The sequence below is a fragment of the Pungitius pungitius genome, chromosome 5 (assembly GCF_949316345.1).
Source record: "Pungitius pungitius chromosome 5, fPunPun2.1, whole genome shotgun sequence".
NCBI classification, from domain to species: domain Eukaryota; kingdom Metazoa; phylum Chordata; class Actinopteri; order Perciformes; family Gasterosteidae; genus Pungitius; species Pungitius pungitius.
Window position 1 is genome coordinate 12,623,224 of NC_084904.1, and position 25,494 is coordinate 12,648,717.

General features: G+C 42.1%; 1 protein-coding gene across 3 annotated transcripts in view; it reads right to left on the minus strand.

The window, feature by feature from the left end:
- The window catches only part of ssbp2a (single stranded DNA binding protein 2a), a 39,814-nt gene that overhangs the window by 3,880 nt on the left and 10,440 nt on the right, over positions 1 to 25,494 (minus strand). Inside the window, exons 2-7 of one of the 3 annotated variants that reach the window (XM_037482634.2) lie at positions 18,775 to 18,847; positions 15,363 to 15,424; positions 14,922 to 15,006; positions 2,632 to 2,721; positions 1,119 to 1,178; positions 954 to 1,017 (exon numbers count right to left, since the gene is read on the minus strand). In XM_037482634.2, coding sequence (XP_037338531.1) covers positions 954 to 1,017; positions 1,119 to 1,178; positions 2,632 to 2,721; positions 14,922 to 15,006; positions 15,363 to 15,424; positions 18,775 to 18,847 — 434 coding nt within the window. Of the gene's footprint in view, positions 1 to 953; positions 1,018 to 1,118; positions 1,179 to 2,631; positions 2,722 to 3,319; positions 3,818 to 9,963; positions 10,037 to 14,921; positions 15,007 to 15,362; positions 15,425 to 18,774; positions 18,848 to 25,494 lie in introns of those variants that run through there. The other 2 variants (XM_062562369.1, XM_062562367.1) reach the window with 2 other exon arrangements.

The window sequence follows — 25,494 nt, forward strand, 5'->3', positions numbered from 1 at the left end:
GTGCACCATTAGGACAAGAAGAGATGGCTGGCACTATCAAAAATTCCCTTGAAAAGTCTCGACGACCAATGAACTCACCCTTCTAACTATTGTCATTGTAGTCACAGACTGACGCAGTTTAAGCTTAAAGAACAAATTAGGATGTCGGGTTTCTTCATTCTGATGAACAAGGTAAGTGTATCTCATCCCTTAAATCCTTTCAAACAGCAACAGCAAACCTATAAAACATTCCCCAAGACAATACTCCTCAATCTCCAATCTGAATCTAGAATTATTTACACTACTGACTAAAGCAATTCAGAATGAATGATAACTATCACAATGAGTAAGTATGTCAGCCAGGGCAACAATGTGGCTCTTTAACATTTTATTTAACATGTTTTATTTTGTTACAGTAACAGTGTGGCTCTTCAAACGTTAAAGGCCCACGTTGACCGCTTATGTCATCATGATTATTATAATGTTCCTCTTGGGCACCCAGTATTGTATTGGGATCTTTGATTCTGAGCTGACCATTTGATGGTGCAAATTTTGGTGGACACATTTATGTCCTCAAAGTTTCATCTAGTGCAATACTTTGGTTATGAGCAAATACCTTTAGAAAAAAATATTTTCCTATTTGTCTCAGCTGCATTTTAGTAGTTTAGTACTTATTAAGAAATGTTAGCAAGTCTGCATCAGCCAATGCTAGCAACCCATTAGCCAAAACTAGCATTTAGGTCAAAGCCCTGTTGTGCCTTAGGGCAGCTTGACTGAATCTTAGCTGTAAGCTCTTTCCTATTTAATAATTGAGTGTGAGGTCCATGGTAAAATGTCTTTCAGGCTACGAGTCTACAAAAATACACAAAAACAATGCTATGCTTTTCTCAAACCAGTTTCTAACTGTGCACATGTGCCACAGTAGCTTTTGTGGTTATTTGTATTTCTGTGCATACCACTGAGTCTATGCATACCTTGCTGTCTTGTGGGGTCCATTCCACTGGGTAACATGGGCTGGCCACCCGGGACCCCGAGTCCCTAAAGAGGAGGGAGCACACATCACCAGTAGCATCATTACCGTCTCACAGATGCTATTCACAGTACTGCCTGTGGCCCCTGGGTGTCAGTGTGGCCCTCACCTGGTTGGGTAATCGGAGCGTTGGTCTGGGTCCCCCAGGGTATCGAGGTGACATAAACGGCTGAAAACATCAGCATGAATGCAAGTTGAATGACGATGAGTTGTAAATACTGTGCACACAATCTCTCACATGTTTGAAAAACACTCATGGCTGCTGCAGGGAAGTCTTCAAAAACAAAACAGGGAAATGTATCTAGTATCTACACACTAATTAATTTAGTAAATTAAAAGAAAAATACCACTCTGAAGAAACACAGTATCCTTTTGTTGAAACATTAGAGTACCTTTTATCACCCCTGTCATGGAAACAAAGATGGTGTACAAACTGGAAGGCAAACCTGTGATGTTCTTTCACTCTCCAAAAAAGAAAAACCAACCAGAGCTGCTGCATATATTGTATCTTCTGTTGAGGTTTGGGCAGATTTGCCTTTAAAACGTTTGTTCTATGACAGCAGACTAAGGCGGCTGAATACATTTTCTTTGGATTTGATTTATGTAGAAAAAGGAGAGGAGAAAAGGGGAGATTGGTTGGTAATGAAGTCAGTGTTTTTCTTGGCGGTCTGGCTGCATGGGCGAGAAGCACTTTTACAGCTGTGAGTGGGTTTTTTACTCCCTCACACAGACGGTACCAATACTCGGCCTGCAGTGTGACAGAAGTAAAATAGTAACTTGCCACCAGAGAGCAGTAGTCCACCTGTTTTGAACGGTGTCTTTTCTTTGACTATTTCTGATTTTCATTTTCCAGCTGTGCTGCAGTTGTATCACAGAAAAACAGCTGCACAATTCAGTCTTTTGACGCATTATGTACATTTTTTATTTGGTTTTCATACATGCATTAAGATATAAATGCCAACAGTTGAACAAAAACCACTTACACTGGATGAATGACTAAATAAATGACAATGGAAGCTAATTATGTGCAAACATCTTTTCAGGCATTGCTGTGCATGGTCGTGATCTGCATTTATTTTGCCAATTAAAGTCAATTAATCAAAATATTAATATTTGTACGCTGTGATACTAACTGATTTAGTCCAAAATATTGTCAATGAACCTAGATGAAGAACTGGAAATCTGGTAGTTGTTGTGATTCTTTAACCAATGAGACTTGATAAGACCTCATCTTATAGAACAACTGATCTTCAGAGGGAGATAAAGAACAGGATGTTTGTGGAGTATTTTGAAAGAGGAGAAGATAAATGCCCATGAAGGATATTGATCTGTGTGTCAGATGCGAGTGCCTAAACTTGAGTCAAAACGACGGTTAATCAATGTACAACTGGAAGGGTCCTTCTGATGGAGAACAGAAACTACTTTGACCTGCTGTCAAGCGCTACTGTCTGTACCTACTTACTGTCTGAAAGTGACTCTGTGACTCAAACACTCACATGCAGGAAACAATTTTAAAATGTGATTAAATATCGTACGGATCGGTGGCCTGAACACCCAGAGAATTATCTTTCCTCTCTCACAATTTCTGTGTGTGTGTGAGAGAGAGTGTAGGCATTGTGTACCTGAAAGAATCCTGGAGGGACGGGCCCCACTGGCATGCCCTCTCCTGGGGGAAGGTTCCCGAGCACGGGGCTGGGAGCTGCTGCAGCACTCTGAAAGATGAAAACACAAACAAAGGAAACAGAGTAGAAGTCAAAACAGTCTGGATGAAAACAGCATCTCTTAAGTGAGCAGCGTTCGGAATTTAAGTATCGAAGAACACTTGTGTAACTTTGGGTGTGCATATCATACATTTTACTCCCCGAAAAATAGCTATAATTACAATAATTTGAAGCCTTTATAAAATATGATGCACAGAGGATTAAACCATTGAGAGTAAAGAGTAGTTCAAATCAACAGCAACACTATATTACTACTTACCCATCAATACAGGAGCAAAACAACTGTACTGTATAATAAACACTCATAGGGGAATTTTTGGCATTATGAGATCTGTAATTTCCTTAACCACAAGTAATTAAGTAAAGGATCTGAATACATGCTCAACTACTGCTGCTCAGTTATTTGATGATGGGTTAAAACCTCTCCTAAACATGTCACAAATGAAACAATACATGGATCATAAAAGCAAGACAAAAGCACCCATTTAAAGGGTCTTTCCAGGGTGCCTCGCTTGCAGTCTCTCCCTCAGTGGGATATTTCCTGTTTCTGCAGATACCCTGCCATGCCGTCTCGGGGTTATTTTTATACCTTGGCTTTTTTGTTGTGCGTGTCCCAGACGGGTGGCGCGGGCACATTTCAGCACAGCTTCCGTCTGCTTCCTGTGGCATTGTAACTACTAAGAGTTACCACCCAGCACCGGCCTCTTCCTCATCAGGTCCCCCTTGCGCTCTCTCTCCCTCTCTCTCTCTTTCTCTAGGCTTGGTATAAAGATCTTCAAAAGATCTTCAATGAAATCCACCAACAGTCTCTGAAGTTTCCACCAGCTGACTTTTTAGGTCAGACAGGAACAAGGTTTAATCAGGGCTGAGATAAAAGCAGACTGACAGCACTCCTGTATCCTTCTCCGCTCCACTCCACCACCCTCGCTATTTCCTCGCCCTCTTTCAGATCTCCCAATTGTTAATGTTCGGCAAGAGGGAACAGGAAGCAGTTCAGCTTTTTGATTCCACATTCTGCTGCGAACAGAGCTTGTATTTGTCTCAGCAGATTAATGTGCAGATGGATATTGTATTTCTGTGGTTCAGCGGTGAGAGAGCCGCTGTGTGTGTTTGGATGAGTGTACATTATGCTCAGAATCAAGTGTGAGTTGGACTTGTGAGAGCCCCCCCCCCCCCCCTTTCTTTCCTTCTTGCACCCTGGATTACCCAGAATGCCTTTGCTCCCCAGCAGCCCGGAGGTGTGCTGACTTAGCCTCCATGCACAGGGAGAGAGGGAGTGAAACAGGAGATTATGAGTGTGCATGCGTCTGTGTGTGTGTGTGTGTGTATGCGTCTCTGTGGCAGTGAATGTGTGAGTGCACTTAATGTTTGTGGGAAAAGTAGAATGGGGGGAGGGGAAAAAATCTACCTGAATTGCTGACAAAGCAGCATTTTCCAAATACAGTAACAAGAACAAAAAAGAAAACCTGACAGGATATATCTGCTCCACCTCTCCTCCCCCCATCTGCAAAAGCAACACTGCCAACAGCCTTAACCCCTCGGTGACCAACTGTCTCTCTTCATTGTGACATATCGCATAGGACTCAAATGGCGGTGAAGTTTAAGTATGACACGTTATGCAGGGAGCAGTTACTTCTTTTCAGTAAGAGTGGTTATGTGAGCTGCTTTAATGCTCTCATCTAACTTTTGGGTAAGTATAGAATAAGAGTAGAATAATGTTTAATAATGAGTAGAATATTTCCCATTCCTTTCAGTCTGCACTGTTTCGGTAAGATTTTGACAATTTTGACTTGAATACAAAAGGTAGCCTACTAATATATGTAATACCAATAAAACAGGCTATATTTTTGGATTTCAATTGTAGCCTGTAGATTATGGCAGTGACACAGTTTGTACAGCGAGAATATATAAAGGTTTTTTTCCGGTATTTTGAACAATGTTTGAATGCACAGAGGAAATAATGTATATGGTTAAATCGAAACCCCCCCAAAAACCATATGAGCCACATTCAAAGCGTCCAGAATACTTTGGGATTTGTAGACTTGGAAAAAGTTTTCTTTTCAGACTCAGAAAAGTTGTTGTTTATTTCTATATTAAATAAAACCGTATATGACTCTTTTTTTTGGATGGTTATAGAGAATGATTTAAGCAACCACTCGTGTTTTTTCTTTGGGTGATGCCTTAGTGTTACAGTCGCTGACAGTCAGATTAAACAGGCCGATGAGGTGAGACCGCTCCAACACTGAGCCGCTCATGGCTGTTGATAGTTGTGTAATATTTCACAGCTTCACCTGATGTTTTGGGACATTAGAGTGGTGCAATTATCTGGAGATACCTTCAACAGTGTAGGGACCAGTAAGCTAATATTTACTGTCAGCCGTCATTATAACACTGCTGCCGATTACTCTGAATTACACTCAATGCATTCCTGTTAGCCAGCTCTGTATAAATACTGATTCACAGCCAAGCTCAACATATTCAAGCACTTAACCTTCTTACTCATCAAAGGCACGAACGCCTGCACACTGTTAATGAGTCCATCATTTACACTTCTCACACATCTGTGTTTACACTTTGCTGACAAGGCCGAGGGACAATGAGGTATTGAGCTGGTGGCCTTACACATTAACCCGTCATAATAAAGCACACGTTATTGTGTGAGTGAAACTGTCAAACACTGTTCTGTGAACAAAAGTCTTTGTACATTTTTAAGAGAGCTTATACACATCCGGCTGATAATATTAAGCGCACTTGAGCTAATAGAGTTGATTGCTGATTTAATTTTAGAGCAAATTATAGAATCCAGTATTGTTGCTGTAGTGGTACTATGTTTTCTTTTGATGAAACTATTTTATTAAAAAAATTCTAAACACCAAAATTAATTAATGTCTTTGTACCAACTCAACTCTCTTCTTCTTGTCCATTTCAGCGCCCCCCTCCTCCCCCCCGTCTCTTCTGCCGGCAGTTGTTTGAAAAAAACACTTCAGAAAGTGAAAGCAAGACAATGTCCATTTATTCAATCGTTCAACCATCTGCTCTTGCAGCTTGTTGTGTACTATGCTCTGTACATTCATAGTTCCGTGGTAAGGAAATGTGTTTGAAATGGAAACTTGAGACTGTGGAACAATACCCCCCCCCTCCCCGTGCCCTCAAATGAACACCTGCATCTCCTAGCAAACTCATTTGTTGCATGAATTATTTAAACCACCTCCTTCCAGGAGAATGCCACAGCTACGAGACACACAAAACATTCAGTACAGGGGAGCCCGCATCACTGGGCACTGCCTTCAGAAGACAGTCTGTCAAAGGAATGAAGAAACATCCCTAAAAAATATTAGAGCCAAAATATATTCTGATGAACAGGTTCAAAACCTTTTCCTTAGGTGGTAAAAAATGTATATAATAGACACAATACCTTGACATTACTGATTGGTTTGTGGACCACAGTCTTGAAGCCTTGCATTTAGCATTTTGTCGGCGCCCATCTTGGTTTTAGCAACATGCAACATGAAATTGGGGGGGGAAATTTGACCGAACGCTGAAGAATCACACCAGTGGTTTTCCCCTGATAGTTGGTAATGCCGGATAAGGCAGATTCTCATTTTCAGAAATACCAACACAAAACATGCAAAGAAAGACAGAATTTGCGCTTGCATATGCCAATATAAAAAGAACTTTGCTCAAGGTTTAGGTTTTATAATTACATCCTCACATTGATGGCACACTTTTGTCTTATCCAGTATATTTATATATATATATATTAAGACTATCCAATAAATGCTGAAATTAGAGTTCTCATTCTGAACAAAACAAATAAAACATACAGTATATATATAGATAGATCAAAATATCAAAAGTATGACGTAAAAGTGATGAAAATCACCAGAGAGCAGGTAAAAAAAACCTTTCTTAATCCCATACGACTGAAAGGCTCACTTAATGAAGTACTCTGCAAATTCTATGATCATTGTTCCATGTTTACTGAATGTGTTTCTCGGGTTGAAATGAATGGGCCAAAAGAAACGTAACATAGTAACGTTATTTTGGGGGAAAACATGACTACGTTTGTTACAGTGGACCAACGTAGCCATTTCACTATTTTTTTGGAGACTGGGTTGGTTTCTCCTTAACGTCTGCACCTAATGCATGCATATTGTGCGTGTGTGTTTGTGTGCATGTGAAGTTGGGGAGTAATTTTCATCCAATACTTCAGAGGCCGGGAGACACTCACAGATGCGTGAGTGGAATCTCAAAAGGCCGTGTGTGTCTATCTTCTCTCTCTATCTCTCTCAGTCTGTTTATCGCTCTCACTTTCTCTCTCTTTCTCTCTCACTGTCTCAACCTGCTTCGGCCCTTGTCTGCTATCTCCACTTCTCTGTCTCTCACAGGCACACTTTCCAGAGTGCAAATACGCTCTGGATCATCTTTTATGTGCACAGCCCATAACAATTTGTTTAAGTCAACGATAGAGCTGGTTCTGTTTATTTTCTTGTCACTTGTCACTGTTATATGCACTTTTAGATGCACATATTTGTTGAACTGGCTAACATGTTCCTTCACGAGGGGCACAGTGATTTATTTGAAAATAAATACATCAATATCGACTGTAATATCTACACTGTAGATATTATAAAAGGTTTGTGTAATAGTCTCTAATTTGGACATTATCTATATATATGAATATATACCAACTGTGGTCAGATTTTTCTAATTCGATTTAATGATAAAGTGCATCCAAACTTTTGACTGGTACTCTATCTTCTGTTAAAAAGTTTAATAATAAAATGTGTGCGGAAGGGTTGCCACTAAGTCTCAAGGCCATATGCAGTACAACAGGATCTACATATGACACACCACACAGGAAGGAACCGTGTCACTCCTCCCTCTTCCCCTCTTTCACACTCCATCCATCCTCTCAAATGCCATTAGTCCACTTCCTGAAAAAGGGAGGGGGGATGGAAAGAAGAGACGCTACCAGTCTGCACACACAAATACGCACGCAGTCACGAGCAAATACACATTCACATACTCACATTAAAGTGTGAGAGTGGAAACACAATAAGCAGATGGATTTCTGCATTGGTGTATATGCACAGATGTATATTTTATTCATAGTCAAAAGCACAACTAAAGTATTTCTGTAACGAAGGGATTTTAATTACAAAAAAAGGTCAAGCCTCAGTGCAGAAAAAGAGAAGAGAGATAGAAGAAGAGTTTTAGCAGCGTGCAGTAGAGATGAGAATGGGTGCGCTCTGCTTTTAACCATGTATTATTCAAAGTCTCCTGTGGCGACCAGAGACAGATCAACACGCTCCGCTGTCTCATCCTGAGCCAAACTCACTTTTCAATATCAAGGCAGATAGGCTTAAAATCACCATTCAAAGCTCCCTTCTTTAACCAAAACAGGCCATGTGGAAGCCCAGCCAGTTATCTACGCGCACTAACAATATCTTGCTGTAAAAGTAAAAGCATTTTTATTTTGAGGCAATCCCGCATATATTTCTGTGCTGCTGTCAACACTCACTACAGTGTTAAATCTGTATACATCTTTGACTGAAACTGGCTCCAACCAATGCACATTTTAGTTTGAGCAACGTTTTCTAAAAACTATAATGTCTTCCAAAAAAAGCCATTGAATTGTACCATGTACATCACAAACATGTAAAACATCATTGCTCGTGTCCGTGGGCTCTCCAGTGAGACAGGAGAATTCAGAAAGAGTACAATTTGCAGCTGAGTGCATTTCGCACTGATTGAAATCATCCAGCGGGATGAAGATAATAAATGTTACTTCTGCGCCAAGAAGAAAGCAGTTGAAACATTGGATGAAGAGGTGAAGTGAAATGGATGTACCACCAGCTACGGGTCCTGACCCACGAGGTGCAGAGGCTTTCCTCCAAACTTCTCAAAGGTCACTTAAGACAAATACCACCAACTGTTAATCATTTCACCATGACACAACCGGCGTTGAATCAGAACCAAACCAGAACTTTCCTTTAACAAGAAGACGAAGAAGAATGGTCAGCCTCACTTCAACCCGCTCAACAGAATTTCCCCTCTCAGGAGGCGCTCGCTGGTAAAACATTACAGATGATTACCAACACGGCAGCGCAACACTAATCTATGTGTTGACTGGAGGATTAAAGGTAGGGGGGTATCAGCTGCATGGTGGGTGGCAGTGAAAGAGGAAGGGGGGGGGTGGTCATGTTTTGTTTATCTCTGACACACAGAGGTGAAAATGATCGTCACCGGGGAGCCACAGTTCTCCCAACACTATCTCACTTGGTTCAACGACATGGGGGAGATAAGAGAGATGGACTGAACACATCGGAGAGAGTGTGGAGAGACACAGAGGAAGATGAAGCCATGACTCGGGACGACGAGGGGACTCTGTCAGGGTCTTTTTCCATCTGCCAGATCGATGCAAAGACAGCGATTCACCTGAAAGCCGCACATTGTGCAGTCTTTAGCCCTGAAACGATCCAGTTCTTTTAAAATACGTCAGCGCAATTGTGCAGATTGTGGAGAATTGGCAGGCTCGTTGATACAAAGACTCATCAGTCCGATCCACAGGGAGAACTAGTGACAAGTCACTTTCTATGTCTTACCTTGCAGTCCATGTACTACTACCGGTGCACACAAGAAACAGTGCGAGATAAGAAAAAAACCAAGAAAAAGCATTTATAAAACCCCACAAAGGTTAGAAGGAGTCAAAGAGATAATGTGCTGGTTGTGTCAGCTTTCTTCTCCTGCTCTCCCTCTGCAGTCCTGCTGTAACTTCTACAGCTCAATCGTATTATAATCCCTCATATATGCTGCTACCGTGTAAACCACTGCAACTTCCCTCTCGGATGAAACCGGGGAGACTTGATGCTGAATTATACAATGTCTAATGAGCAGTTCTGACTTGGACTCATTTCAAACGGCAATATTTCATCCTCTTTCTTAAAGATTTTAGAAAATATCAACTTTGATTCAGGTTTGAATTCATGAAGCTTGCCAGGTGTGAAAGTATAGCAAAGTATACTTTAGTAGTATATAGTATATGATCTAGTATACTATGATACACTAGATTATATACTATATCACCTCTCCTCGAGACTGTTGCAGACACGCAGTCGATGATCCCGACTAAGCCTTTTATTTTCATAATCCATAATAATAACTGTGGTGAAAACTGGAAACTACTCCGCCGCAGCGCACGGCTCTGCAAGAGCTCGTTCTCATCCTCACCTTTTTGTCCCCCCTTGTCCTCAGTTAACCTCTCCCCTCCCCCTCTCTGCTGTATGCTCCCTCCTCTGCCGCTGCAGCAGCAAGGCGTGCATATGTCAACATCGCATTAACACTCCACCTCTTTCATGTCCAAACACGCATGTGACATGACTCAGCGCTACGCAGTGCTGGGAAACACGCTCCTCTGAGGCCAGAGGGCCGGGCGCTACAGGCCAGGGGGAGAGGAAGGGACATAACAGAACAGAAGAAAAATCCAGAAGAACAGGGACAGAGAGGAATAAGAGGAGAGGAAAAACCTGCTAATGTAAAACAGACACGATGAAGCAGAGTAGAGAGTGACAAGCAGGGGGGAGGAAAAGGGTAGAAACAGAGAGGGGGAGATTGTAATGTTTTGTGATTGTGACAACCATTTTACTAACTTCCAGGTATTTTTCTCCCTTCACTCCCTCTCTACACGCGGCTCACTCTGCATTGCCATGGCAATGATGTTAAAGTGAGTCACCTCCACATCTCCCTCCTCCTCAACACTTCCAATAACCAACATGTGAGCATGTGAGAGAGAGACATGAACAGAGATGTAGGAGAGAGGAGGGATGGGGGAGGTAGGAGGGGGGCAGAGGAGGAGAAAGGGCTCTGTTTCCCTGGAAACAGAGTTGGGGTCCCGTAGCCCCCATTGGCTCTCAACTGGCTGCTGGTTACCCACAATACTTAAAGCCACCACTGGCTCTTTTTCTAGGTCTCCGTCTCTTCATGTGCACACGCAGGTTGTCGAGTGCCAGTTTGCGTTTAATGCCGCAGCATCCAGCCGATCATTGTCTTTGTTTGCTTTATGCTGATCCACGACGAATCTTACCCTGTTTTGTTTTGTAATTATTGCAGCCGGCAATGACTGAGCACACGTGATAGTTTGCCACATGCTTTGTAATATTTCCAGTACTCCTTTCATGAGAAGACAACTTCAAGAAAGAAGGTCCCACAGTCAATAACGCAGAGCTGGAAGTTGGGTTGTAGAGGTAGAATATTGATTTTATTAGCTCTGGGAGCTAATTATTGTATGTAGGAACTTTGGATTTTAAACATTTTTAAACGTTCGCCAAATTTCCTTACTTTGTGTAAAAGTTTCTTGAGACAGAAACTAAGAACATCAGTAAATACAGGGAAGTGAATCAGAAGTAAAAACCCATTTTATGATTAGAAACAAAGTGTGTACAGTACTAGCGTCCTTGTGTTTAATTTAACAGCACACATTCATAAAATACATGTGTCTCTTTGCAGGAGATGTTATCCGCTTAGTTCGCTGCACCTTCCTGTCCTCCCTCCACACACAGACCGTACTTATGCACTTGTTTTCCCAGGGTGCATCAGGCTGTTGATGAATTACACAGTCTTGCCTGCTACTACATATTTACAAATGTGCGTATCCTTAAGCTGCACAATCAAGACAGAATATGCGTGCTGCTGTTAAATTGAGCGGAGTGAATACATTTACATGCATGAATGTAAGATCTGGCAGCGAGAGACAGAGCATTTTTATCAAAGGGCCTTTGCTGTTGGCGCTGCCTCTTTATCTCCTCTTCCCCTCTAACTGTTGTGCGCCTACTATCTCCCACAGCGATGACACACGACGATACCAGGCTCTCCTTTGAATGCTCCCCGGTAACGCTGCTGGCTGCAGTCAGTGGGATGCAGTGACACCAGCTTTCATTGCAGTTTTAACACTTTTCGCCAACCTGTTAGTGAGGACCCCATAATGTTTTCCTTTCAGGAGTGAGATGGATATATGAACTCAAAACAGCTCACAGTATGTCCACAATATGGCCATAATATAGGAGCCCTAATAAAAACTATATCATACTCCATTCTTTGCTTCAGTAGTTTTTCAAGCATATATGTGATACAGTCCTCATTTTCCATTTTTCAGCTACTTCCTTATCCTTGTAAATTTGATATTTTAGAGGTTTCCACTGTTTGTGTGTCTATTTCTAAAAAATAGCCAATGTTTGGATTTATTAGAAGAACATGCAATAGAAAACTCTGGCTTGTCCCCCTGTGAGGCTGCATTCCCGGGTGACTCTACCATTTGGAATTGTTTCCTAATGTGTTTCAATTTGTCTTTTGGTTGACTGAATATCATTGATACCCTTGTTTTTTGGGGGGTAATCCTTTGTTCTGTTAGACAAACCTGGAGGTAAAAGTCCAAAAACAGTGTGATAATGGTGATTAAATTACAAAAGACGAGCCACCTGCAGATTTCAGTTTCATTTGCAATGATCCCTTTTTGTTTACAAAATCCTGCGATTCATCAGGGAGGATTCATTTTTTAACCGACCGTCTTCAGTTAATAAGCACATTCTTATCTGGAGGCTCAGCCAGTGCGTGTTGGACACTGATAATCTCCTAAAATAAGGAGTGAGATAGTTTTCTGAGTAGAGGTTTTCCATCAGTAGATCCAAACTCATCAGCCGTACCACCAAAAGTCTGCTTCTCCAGCCTTGTTTGCTAGACTAATCTACTAAAGAATATTCAGTACGGTATTTTTTAAATTATTCTGCATCCTCAATAAGCCGTACACACTCACGCACCTCCTACAACCACATAATGTAGTAGACAAAATGTAGTTTATGTGCTCAATCTTGTTTCCGTGGGTCTCAAATGCAATTTTAAGCAAGCTCAATTCTTTCTCCGTCCACTTTAATTTAGCCACATTATGTTCGCAGTAATTAGATGGGACACAAGTTTGGTGCCAGTAGTGAAGGCAGTCTGTTCAAAACACATGATTACTGTCATAATTCTCTCCATTTATTATTATTATCATCAAAAGACACGCTCTGAAAAGTGAAGCCAATGCGAAAAGGTCACATTTATTATTTCAGTAAACTGAACATTTTCTCCATATATCATTACGTTTTTTTAGTAAACAATCATCACATAAAGAGTGAAATAGACTGTAAATCCGACCTAATGTGTTCAAGTGGGTGTTTGATTTTATTAACTTTTACCCAGTGTTTTTTAATTTTGGTTGTACGGCTACGACCTCCGACTCGTGTCACTTTTGCTTGAAAAAACGTTCCCAACGACAGTCCACCAACCCAATGGCCATTGTCCCACTATACTATATACACTGTATAGTATATACACCGTATACCACGTTACATCTACGTGACAGCTGTCAACTTTCAAACCCACTTCAAGAACGCGAGAGACAGAAGCATGAACTGACCCTCACGGATTGATGTCTTATTCTTGAGAGAAAGAAAAGCAACAGCAACTGACTTTTTTCTATAATAAGGCAATTTCCGGGCCCAAGCTCACCAATTTAAAAATAACTTGTTTTTATGACTTCATGGCCCATTGCAAATGGAAACCGCTCATTTAATGTCAAGAACACAATTTACAAAGCACTTAACAGAACTCTAAACAGCCTTTCTGATGCCCGAAAAGCCTCGTCTGAGGATGGAAATCAATAACGCTGCATCTCTCTTCACTTTGTTCATCAGTCTTTTGTTTCTTTCCCTTTTTACATTAGATCACTGGATTAATGTCTTAGAAGACAATCACACACTCAAATCTGGTGATGTGATAAGTAATATATATTGTACAGTACAGAACAACATAAAAAGTCTTGTTCACATATAAATAGAGAGAATTGCATCTACAGTAGGTAGTTCCAACTGGGATAAGTGTGCAAATCAAATCAAAACCTTGTCACAATCCCATCAAGTATCAAAGGGAAGGGACCCAACCTTGATGCGAATGAGCTTCTACATCACCCCAGCATTAATTAGCACTATACTCAGTAATTAGCTATCCGAAAATAATTACCATCAAAACGTCTGATTAAAATCTCTGTCAGCCTCAAAGTCAGGAGACTGGAAGACAGACACCAGAATAAAATCAAGGTGCGCTTCTTTTCCCAGCGTTGGCCGCCGCGGTTGTCCCCTCATCTTGTTTTAATTGAACAGCAGATATGCGGGTAATACCTCTGATTGGGTTTTGAGAAGCAGCGCAGCATTAGAGGAGTTGATTGAAAGTGACCTTGGTCTAATTACAATTGGTCTAATTATAATTCTCTGATTACATCCCTGCAGGAAGAATAAGATGTTGCTGGTGGCCTCTGCTATTAGCGTTAAGATTCTGAATGATTATTGCTGAATCCAACAGTTTCTCATCAGATAAGAAGAAACAATGAAACACTGTTTCTTTGATTTTGAACATTAGTAAAATTACTCAACATTTGGGGATTTAGAAGAAATTCATGAATGAATCCCCAAAAAGAAGTGTCTTTTTGACTCTTTTCCTCTCCCTATCCCTTTCATGTTCCCCTGTTTGTCTCCCCTCTCCTGCGGCTGTCTCTGAGGGCTGAGGTCGTGCTGCCCTCCAACTCCCTTCCTCGCAGCCAGTATGACATCATCACATAGCTGCCTCGTCCTTGGAGTGCCTATTCATCATCCTGATCATCATCGCCAGCACCAGTAGCATCACCTGCGTGTGAGATCACATTTACACAAGCACATACATCCACTGCGAGAAGAGGACCCCCACCGGTTCTGCAGGACTAAAGGAACACAGAGTCAACCAGCCAGAGCGAGAGGAGAGGAGGGACCGTCCTGCTGGGGCAGGCAGAAAGCCCTGACCTGTGCACCTCCAACGATACATCTCAATAATCCACGGTAAAGAAAAGAAGTGCAAGGGATAACTCTAGTGAGGTGTAAAGCATACCAGCACCAATTCGAACACATCTCTCACCCAATTTGAGCGCTAATGGGAAATAAATAAAACACGTGTGCATGTGTAAAGAGACAAATTTTGACCACAGAACCGTTCCCATTATTTCACGATGCATTTGACAAACAACAACTTCAATATTATATGCATCTCACGTCATAGATTCCTGCGTTAATCGTAGAGGGCCATCGAGCCTGGAAGGAGCAAGGTGAGCTAACTCAGCGCTAACTCACATAGTCATGGAAAGCCTTGGCCTCACTGGAGTGTTCACACGAGTCTCTTCTCTCTGGAGCCGCACAGTAAAGGTCCCAGAAGACACTGCAACACACACACACACACACACACACACAGAGGCAGTCAGAGACAAGCATAATCTAAAAAATAAAAGCTCGTCAGATAAAATATTAGACATTTAAGAAGCAGGTAATTCAGCATCGATGCAATAAGTGTGACTATTATCATCATCGCAATAGGCAACTTTAAGCGAGCAAACTACAATTAGCAAATACCAACTTGATGAAGAGCTTTTAGGGACAATTAATGAGAGCAAGATTGATTAAATTTGAAGGAGGAGGGGAGCAAATTATCTTTCTTTAAATTAATAATGGAAAAGAATGGAGTAAAACAGCATGGAGGGGAATGCAACTTGAATCATTAGACATAAAACCACTTACCACCACCATGAGTGGAGGAACCCCGGAGGTTCTCCTAATGTGATGTTCTTCTCCCATCGGATCTAGACAAGCAGAGAGAATGAGATGCTCCAGATATATTGTAGCCTACATTAAGTACGATAACCTGCTTTACAGGGTTATAGAGGGTGCAACAAGGGAATTGTCACAGCACATGCTATTATGTAATTCTATAATTATTTTCATGCTATGGAATCATGAGTGGATAAATGGGTCTGGGATCTGTGCCTAAAAGCCAGTATAAAGCCAGTATACAGGCAAGTCTGAGAAAAATGTGTGTGTCTCTTGTGTGTGAGATGTGCAGACTCTGAGGTCAGAAACATGTACCAGCCTGAGGAGCCCAATCAAACCTTTGTTTAACCCACACACCCTCTGTCTTTCTGCCACTTTCTCATAACTGCTACTACTTTTATGTAGTCCTTCTTTCCTTTAGTTACCTCAATTCTGTCTCACTTTCCTTATGCTGTTTGCCCAAAACACATCTAAAGACGATAATGTCTCATAGTTGTGCCAAATGGCCACACTCAACAGTGGGGAAAAAGCCTACATAAGGTAGTTAAATCCAATCTTGAACTAGGTTGAGTACACTTGACATAGCTGATAGTGTGAGAATACATAAAGAGAACCCGAGGGGAGAAGTTCAAACATTGCCTACTTTCCCCTCCCGATATACCGTCCTGAATTACTTTTATTCAAACCTCTTTTTGTGAGGTAACAAGTTAAATGCGAGAAAATGCCGTGTAGCATGGAGGTTTCCCTTTATGCTAACAGCCAGTGTTGCTGGATCGGGTTGGTTTCTACCCATTTGGCAAGGTTAACAAATCATTCTATGGTCAGAAAGACACATTTCAGACACACAAACCTCAGTAAACGTTGTATTGTCCACTCACTCATAACATTGACTCATTTCATTCAGGAACTAGTTGATTGACATGATTTGTCTCCCTAATAAGAGATAGGGAGGACCTATCTCTGATGTCATCATTATTTACATTGGTTGCAATTAGCTGCACACATTGCAGGTTTCTCATTCTTATCTTAACGTTTTTATCTTTGGTCATTTGATGCAGATGTGAAAAGTTGTATGTTCATGCGTGTGTTTTTTCTGGCAAGGTTATAATTCTGGCTGTTTTTATTGAATTGGGTGGGATTTCATTTGTGATCAGAGATTAGGATAAAAGATGGCAGATCTGTTTACAAGTAAAAGCAAAATAGACAAAACAAAGCATTCATCTAGCCTCTGACTTGCTTCAGCGCTGTATGTGAGCTCATCCGCTACAAAAGGATACGAAGGAAACTTGGGAATTCAACGTTTAGCTTAAGCTCACAGACAGTAGACATTAATATATATTCACTTTTGACTTGAAAAGCTAAAGAACAAACACTTGTCTCCAGTCACTGAGGTTAAATAACAATTGAAATACCAAAATAAGTTAGTATATCTGCCTGGTAAATCTGCCATGGTTATGGACTGCAAAACAGAAAGACTGACACACAGTATGTAGCAACTTATCTAATGGGAAGGAGCTCGATCCCAAAAGAGGGTTCCAGTGAAACACTGGACAAACATTATTCCATCCCTTAACACCATGGAATAGTTTGGTGACTAATATGAGCACCGGCATCACCCAGAGAAGGGATGATGCAAGTTTTCAGAAGATGTCAACTGATACAAAGGAAAACATAAGCTCTCACACACACACACACACACACACACACAGACACGCGGTCTGCTTCTTGAAATCGGACAATGACTCTATTGTTTAGTCTACCTCTCCTCGCCACAAACAGACTTGCATTACTCCTTTTAATTTCCTTTCCTCTGAAATAGTAAATGTGGGTAAAACAAAAAGACCTCTCTGTACAACCCGCTCTACGAACACACGCAAAAAAACATTCGAATCCCTTTAAATCAGAACGTCCTGACCTCAGCTGCTGATCAGACACAGGAATGCTTTGCTTTGAAGTTGTTTGTGGGCCCGGGGGTCAGGAACCTCCTCTGCGATGACCTCACATGTTTAGTTTAGTCTAGTCTAAGTTAGCAGTTCTGGTGAAGACACTGGCTCCATATATTTCCAACATGACAAATGAGGATTCACTTCCCACATGGTGATGGTAATTGCATTCTTACATTTAAATGGCTGTTTCTCATCTTAAAAACGTTCAGAACAGGTTGGAACACTTTGTAATGTGCTTTCACCTGGAAAGCTTAAAGGAAAAAGGCATCGACTGCGACCACATATCCTGTCTCCTTGTGGTTTGCACTCCTGGGACCATGCTGCAGGGGACATGCCTTTCAGCGGGATTACTGGCAGATTTGTGTGTTGCAGGGACGGATCTTATTGCACTGGGAACTGAGATATAGGATGAATAAACAGATAAATAAACTTCACTTTCATTTTACTTAAAACTGGTTATTCTTGCTGTCAATTCTTTTGCTCCTTGTGTATTGTGTTACAGTTTAAGAGTACTCGCGTTGTTACTGTTTCCGCTATCAATTTAGTTGCATTGTTTCTCGTCGCCTGTTCCTCTGAGCTTTCTGTCTAATTTCATATTTAAGTTTAGCTACTCATCTAAACCTTTCCGGTCTCTTGTTTTCCAGAGCCGGGTGTGTTTATACTTGTTGCACTCATAGCTAATGTGTTCCTACACTTGAATGCAACACCGCCTATCGCTTTCATCCACCACTTCAGCCTAAGAAAGAGCAAGCCATATTTCACAGAGGAAAGGATGTCGGGGAGACGAAGAGCGCTGCGGGTGCACACGTGCGCCGACGCACACCAAGTCAGATTGATGGGAATTGGTGCCAGCTGATGATGTAACCTTTCCCACCCCCTGCCTTTGTTCTCCTCTTCCTCTGGCAGCTGTACAACCAGCCCCCAGCCTTTGTCTCCTACATTGTAATTTACAGTCATTCTCAGCCATTCACCGGAATCAGCTGACCTTATTTTCATCCCATCAGCTTGTTACCTCTGCAGAATTAAAGTGAGGACAGGCTCTCTTCTCCGGGAGAGTAGTGGAAGGTTAGATCGAGTTGTGAGCGGAGTGATCGCAAAGAGAAAGTGGAGGAATCAGGGAGGACGCGGGTGAGATTGACTGAGATGGATCTGCTGAGCGGCTCGGCGAATGATGTCAGCCCCGAAGACGTCAGCTCCAGGCTCATCATTTTAATTCTCCCTGTACTCCGGCTCCAGTGCCACTAAATGCAACACTAATGATAAAAAAGCCTGTCTGCTGCTAATGACCTGTTGGCTCAGCAGTGTAAGGCCAGGCTAATTCAATTTGCCGCTACACTTACTGGATACGTTGTATTAGGGTCAGACCACGTATCAGAGTGGACACATAAAGTACACACGCTGTAGACACAAATACACAGAGCATCTTTGGGACTCACCTCTGAGAGAAAGGTCTGTGCTGACTTCTGTGCTCCTACATGCAGCAGGTACTCGTACACATAGAGAGCTAACCTGTGCAGATAAAGGAAGATAAAGAACACAGTGGGAGGACGTAGGTCAGTTTCTTTATCCGGGTACAAACAGTCAACAATAGGTGAATGAAAAGCAGGCAAAACATGGAACAAGACCATTACTACTTAAGGAATGAAGGCAAACAAATGTACAGTAAGAGTGAACAAGTTCAATACCCACTGTGGTATGGACATGTAAATCAAATAAAGGTAAAGGTGTCCCATATCCCTTACTTATCCTTAATTAAGTTTCAAGTTCCAACTTTGGGGTCAGCAAACAACTGCTTTGTGATCAAAGACAATTTAACTTCCCACTTCATATTCAAAGATAAATCCCTGTTAAATAAAGATAAAGGAGTCCGCGCATGGATACAAAAAGTCCAAGAAACCATGTGTGGTGATGACAAAGAGAAAGACACACACCAGCTTCGGAGCATCAAAAATCACACAAGTCAGGACAACCTCTGGAAACATTTGAGATTTAGCCCCCCAAAAAACCCTATCTGGTTGAAGAACAACGAGGGGGGGGCGGGGGGGGGGGGGGCAATAAGGGATGTAGACGGCACTGCACTGTATAACACCTTAGCCTCGTGCCTCAGGCTCGCCATAGACATCCTCCCATGGCTTTGATCACAGTAAGAATTAATTACAGGCTTGATTTGTAAATCAATTCTTCTTCTAGTGTGTCCGTGCTGGTACTAACAGCAATTTAGAGAAGAGGGGAAAGAGATGATCTACCAGGGTCAATAAATACAAGGTAAACATTGATCCGTGTGAGATCAATAGTGGATCACAGTGACTCCTAAACGCACCCTGTAGATTTGGACAGAGTCACTTTACATGAATCATAAGCTGTTTGTAATGCATTTAACTAATGGAGAAAAGATTAGGTACATTTGTGCTTGATGCTCAAATTTCCCCCTAAAATCAATATAAACAGTGTAAGGGGCAGATTTGTTTGATTAGAAATGGCTTTGATATTCCTCAGATGTACTGCATATGAACCGTATTACAAACACACAGGCTCAGTTAGAAGATGGTGAACTGAGTTAAAATGGGACATACTGTTTGTTAACCTAGCAAATAATTAATGACATTATGTCATAAAGAGCTGAACATTTTCATTGATGACAAAAAAATGAATTTATCATCCTCTTTAAATGTAAACGGACTGAACAATGCTGACATATTGGTGATGGAGGGAAATCGCTAGCTTTGTCAGACAAGGAGTTAAAACCCAGAGATTCAAGATTTACCATTATAGATAAAAAAGTATCAACCTATTACAAGGAGCTACAATTAGGACATGTCTGGTAACCATGCAGGGACAATGAGCTACATGAAGATGAATTTTCATTTAGCTAATTGACCAGTCACCATGCGCACATAAAGGTACGATGCATTGCAGCTGAAGTTGACGCATAGATGGTGACGGCGGGAAAGCAGCGGTCTGACCTCCGCTGGAAGGAGCAGCCAGGCTGCTGCAGCCCATCCACGCTGCTCTGATATCCAGGTAAAAATAAACTCCCCAGACAGCCCCGTCTGCCTGTCGGCGGATGATGGACTACTGCACACCTTTCGGCTCTGCACACAGGTACTCCCCCCCCCCCCCCCCCCCCCCCCGCCTGTCCTCTTTCTTCCTCCGTCCTTCTCCTTCATTTCGGACTCTCTGCTTCACCGCATTCCTCCTAGGTTTCCCCTCTTCTTCCTCCACTCTTGCTGTGCTGTTTTGGTCTTTTTTGCTAAGAGGCCAGGTTTGTTTAGGCTCTTCCTCTCAATCCTTTTCCTACCTCTCCCTCTCTCTCTCTCGCTCTCTCTCGCTCTCTCTCTCTCTCTCTCTCTCTGTGGCCCCTGCGGCCCGGCAGTAATGTTAAACCAAAGAGATAGAGACAGAACGTTTCCCCGTGGACAAGGTTAACGGAACAGCGAGAAGTTTGACAAAACGGTTCACACCTCGACAACAGAGCATGAATAAACGATGGGGTTCTTCTTCCACGGCACTGCACGACTCTGAACATGTCCAGGTACAAACCTACTCATTTGCTCTGTTCTGCTTTGTTTCACAGTCAACCTGTGTGAATCTGTCACTCTCCCCTGTGGACTACAACGCCATCACTACAGAAGTATTTACTAATCTTGAAAATCGAATGTAACCACAAGGAATACCTTCGCAGCGATGACGACGGGCTCCGACGGGCTGAACGGATTCATTCCTTGTGTCAGTGGGAATGAAGAAACAAAAGCTCGTCGTGAACATGCGTCGGCATGTGTGCGACCACACACGTACAAAGCCTCGCTCAGCAGCCGAAAGGTTTGACCTACAATTTCACAGGAGCTGTATGACGTGACCTTTGGCCCCGATATAGTGAAGAAAGTCTTAAGATGGAAGCACGAGGGCAGCGGGGGGAGAGAAAGGTGACTCAGTGAAACAAATATACACATTTCAGGGTATCAAAGGTGAGCACGCTGATGCATGTTTTGGAGAAACGTTGCCTGGGGGAAAATGAAGGGGCGAGTTGATGCATGCAATAACACATAAATCAGACTTACACCACCACGACATCTCTCATTTAGATTTGTCCGCATTACAAAGGCTCTCGTCCTTAAATAAACGGTCAATTTAAATAATCTTTGCATTAGGACTTGAGGTAAAAGTGCTCAAACTCAGTGCTCAAACGTTTTTTGATTGGTATCGATGTTTGCCCTTGAGGTAGGACATACAGCAGAAAATTGAAAACGTTTTTTTCTTTCCTTCCCATCTGCGATGTCAATTTGTGTGTCAACTTTACATTAATCACAACTGCAACTGGGATGATTGAAAAGATCAGGCGCCACCCACTTTGCCTCCTCTCCCCGTGACGTACAGATGCATGTGTGTGTGTGTGTGTGTGTGTGTGAGGCAGGGTAGTAAATGAAGAAGTGGAGAACTTAAAAGATCCACACCTGACCTTTTGTCTCCTTCAAATTCAAGAGTTTTTGTCTTCTACGAGTCAAATTTAATCAAATATATGGAAGCGACGCCATCCTCCTCGCTGCTCCTGTAAGTGTGTCTGCACACGCAGGGAGGCTTCGGCGGTCAGAGGCTCAATGAAGCCGGAGGCAGGAGCAGTCTGTGCTGCTTTGTTACTGATCCGTATGTGGAGGAGAGCAGGGGAAAGGGAAAGCCGCTCGTTACTCAACCGCAAACTCGGCTTTCAGGCAAAGCCATGAAATGATTTCCCGAGATCAGCGTTTATGAGGGACCAGTAGATCACTGCTAATCAATTTACTATAATGGCATAAGTCCAGCAGGGATTCAGATGAAAACAGACAATGGCTTCACTGATTGGATTTGTCTGTCAAAGATTAGCTCTAGATCATTTCACCCCCGTTGAAGGGAACGTGATTATACTTCTGATCTGAATCGGGCAAGTTAATTGACATAGTGACAAGACATTGCAAGGCTATGCTGAATTAGATCAATCACACCTATTTGGGAAATAATAAAATCCTGTAAATGCCTGTTAACATGCTACATCAACCAGTGATGAACACGCCACCTCTTCAGCAAACGCATGTCAGTTACTATAAAACAGTAATAACTTACTCCCACAGTCCTTTAACATTTCCTTGTGCTGCGATATTGGTTTTATATATCGATATACAGTTTTCTTCTGTACCATCACATATTTTTCAATATCCACTGGTAAAATTCTCTTTTTTGCCCCAATTAGATTTTGAAGTTGGATGTAAATTCAATTGTTGGCAATGGGGAAACAAATTATCTTTACCCACAGGAAGTAATAAATACAAATTGTCTTCTTGGTTAGAGAGTGATCCAGTCAGAAAAAGATGTCTTGTCCTGTGTATTTATCACACACTGTAAAATGTACAAGAATGTACTTAGCGCTGGTAAATGACGCATGTCAAATGACTCCTGGATACTTAAACCTGCAATCATTTATTTTCCGGCCATTTAGAGGCAGCGTAACAAGCTGTAAAGAAAACATTGACACCGTATAAAGTTAGAACTTAGCAGTGTCATATTCACACAACACGCACACAGATATTAACATTAGCATTCGCAGTTTCTCGGCACCAGATGATTGAACTTAATTTGCTCTCCACCAACCCTCCACCGGTCAGATGCCTCCCGGCAACCTCATCACATCTGATCTATTGCTTTTACAAAACTGTTCATTATGGCAGCTTCAAGTCCAATTTTAGAGCAGATGCTTCTACATACCAACATGTAAACTGGGGCTTATGATGTCATATGCCCATACAGATATAGCATATGAGTATGTCTCTTTACTTGTTGAGCACATAATATAATAATGTTACATTGAAATCAAAGATTGTGAGGAACAGCAATATCGTTCCTACGGGGCTGAAAACCGGGGGCACTGGAGCAAGAACTAGTGGCCCTATCAGCCATTAACGCACTGCTGATCATCAATGTGTGACAGTTCTTTCACATATTTTAAGAAAATTTGATAAACTTGATAAAACATGAATAAAATATAATAACAAACACCCAGAGACAGAAACATACCTCCTCTTCATGGAGCACCATTACAGACGAAAAGAGAAAAGGAGGAAAAAATAGTCAAGAGGCGTAGCAGGGGGAGAGATGAAAGGTTCTGGTGAGGAACAGAGAGTGAAGAAGGAGGATTAGAGAGACAGGAAAAAGGTAGATGGGGAGGATGAAGGCACTAGCGGATGAGCCCCGAGATGAGGTCTGTAAACTTCCATATTCTAATGTTGAGGATTCTCACCGAGCAAAGTCGCAGTTAGCCAAGCACCCTGCTGTGACCTCCTTCTGCAAATGAACCCAAAACCCCACTACAAAAACCGCCCGGCTAAAGTAGACCGGATACCTGTGTAAGAGAAAAGCTACACAGGACTAGACGCTGCGCAGAAAACATACCAGAGAAAAGATGAAAGACACCTGAGCATACTATGCCGCAGAGTATGAACTAGGTTTCATTTCTATAAATTCATTTACACTTTTTCCTGTGTGAAGGTAAACTTACTCACAGTTTAGTTGAAATACTGTATGGAAATAGGAAATACTGTTCCTGGATATTCTGAAAAAAATTCAAACTGAGGTGGGTGTGTTCCCAGCAGAGAATAATTGCGTAAAAAGGACTTTGTAAGGATCCACCTAGAGCTTGCGTGTCTTTATAGCACTTTGCTTTCAAGCAAGTGACACTTTAAAGAACAATGAAGCAATAGGGGGAACACAAGTGAGTATTTTAAATTCCCTATGGGTGAAATAGCAGAAACGGTTTGGAAAAGCTGATAAATGTTTCTTTTCCCCTGTCCTTTTGAATGTGTCAATGAAGTATGTTTCTTCATACAAGTGTCACTGAGAATCTACCTGTGCCTCTTGTGTAGCTCATTTGGAGTAGTGTGTAGCTCATTTTTTGGGGTTATTTTCTAGACTCACCATGGTAAGTACCTTTCCAGCATTAATGACAAAAGAAGGCAGTGACAGTAGCAAGCGCAAGAACAAAGTCAACCACCTGGTAAAAAAGTCAACTCCAATACCACTCAGCAACATGCAGCAGGTTTATTAGGCCATTGAGCTTAAATCATTGTTAAAGCCTTAAGTAAAATAAATGTTTAACTACATACTACAAATAATATTCAACATCAAGGCATCATTTAAATGAGCAATCTTGATGCCCCTAGTTTAAAAAAAATACACTAGACTCCCACCACATTGTACAGTGTAACTTTTTATGTGCCCTCTGACACACAAACTACACAGGTACCTCAAACATAGTTTCACATTGCTGTTCTGCAATTTCTGTTTATTACACCACATCAGCAATATGTTAATAACGACTGCTATTGGCCTGGATGATTTACTGCCTGTGCAATGAATTATTCTATTCCCTTTTTTATTGAAATCTTACGATGAGGCTGGATGCATCAATAGCAGCAAACCCTGTTTACAGTGGTAAAAAAAATCTAATAGTTGCATCCACTGATTCCCCAACTCACGACAGAGCTGCCGGCCACAAGAGCAACACACATCCCAGACACCTGTCTTTGACTCAGATGTAGGACCATCAACATCGTCATCATCGTCATCGTCCCGCTCCAGTCCACAGCGAAGCCAAGCGGATTCTCGCTCTGCAATCGCCCCCACAGGAGAGCAGCCCGAGCCTCCGGACGGCTCAGGCAGGAAAAGACAGGGACCCCGGCACTAAGGAGAGTGTAGTGATCAGGCCGCTGCCCCTGCTGAGGACGGCCCTGTGTGTCACAGCCAAACACTTTCCCTGATTAATCAAGCCTAGCAGCGGGGCTTTATGTGCCATTAAGCGCCTTGGCAAATGACTTGACTTCATTCATTAAAGTGAAGCATCCTCTGCGGGTGGACGGGGCCGCGCTATGCAGACAGACAGACGAGAGCGAGATGGTGGGAGGTCAGCGCTGAGGGGTGCCGGGGGGCACTGAGGTAAGATAAACAACGACAAATATAAACCCATTACAATGCTGAATAATTCATCCTCTGCGCAGGGCTTCGGAAAAACAACAGAGAGGGGAAAAACACGCAGCGATTATGAAGCCCATATACAGCGAGGACCATCTTCAATATTTGAGCATACACGTTCAATCAGGTTCCAGTGAACTAATCCACGAGGAATTTTCATTAGG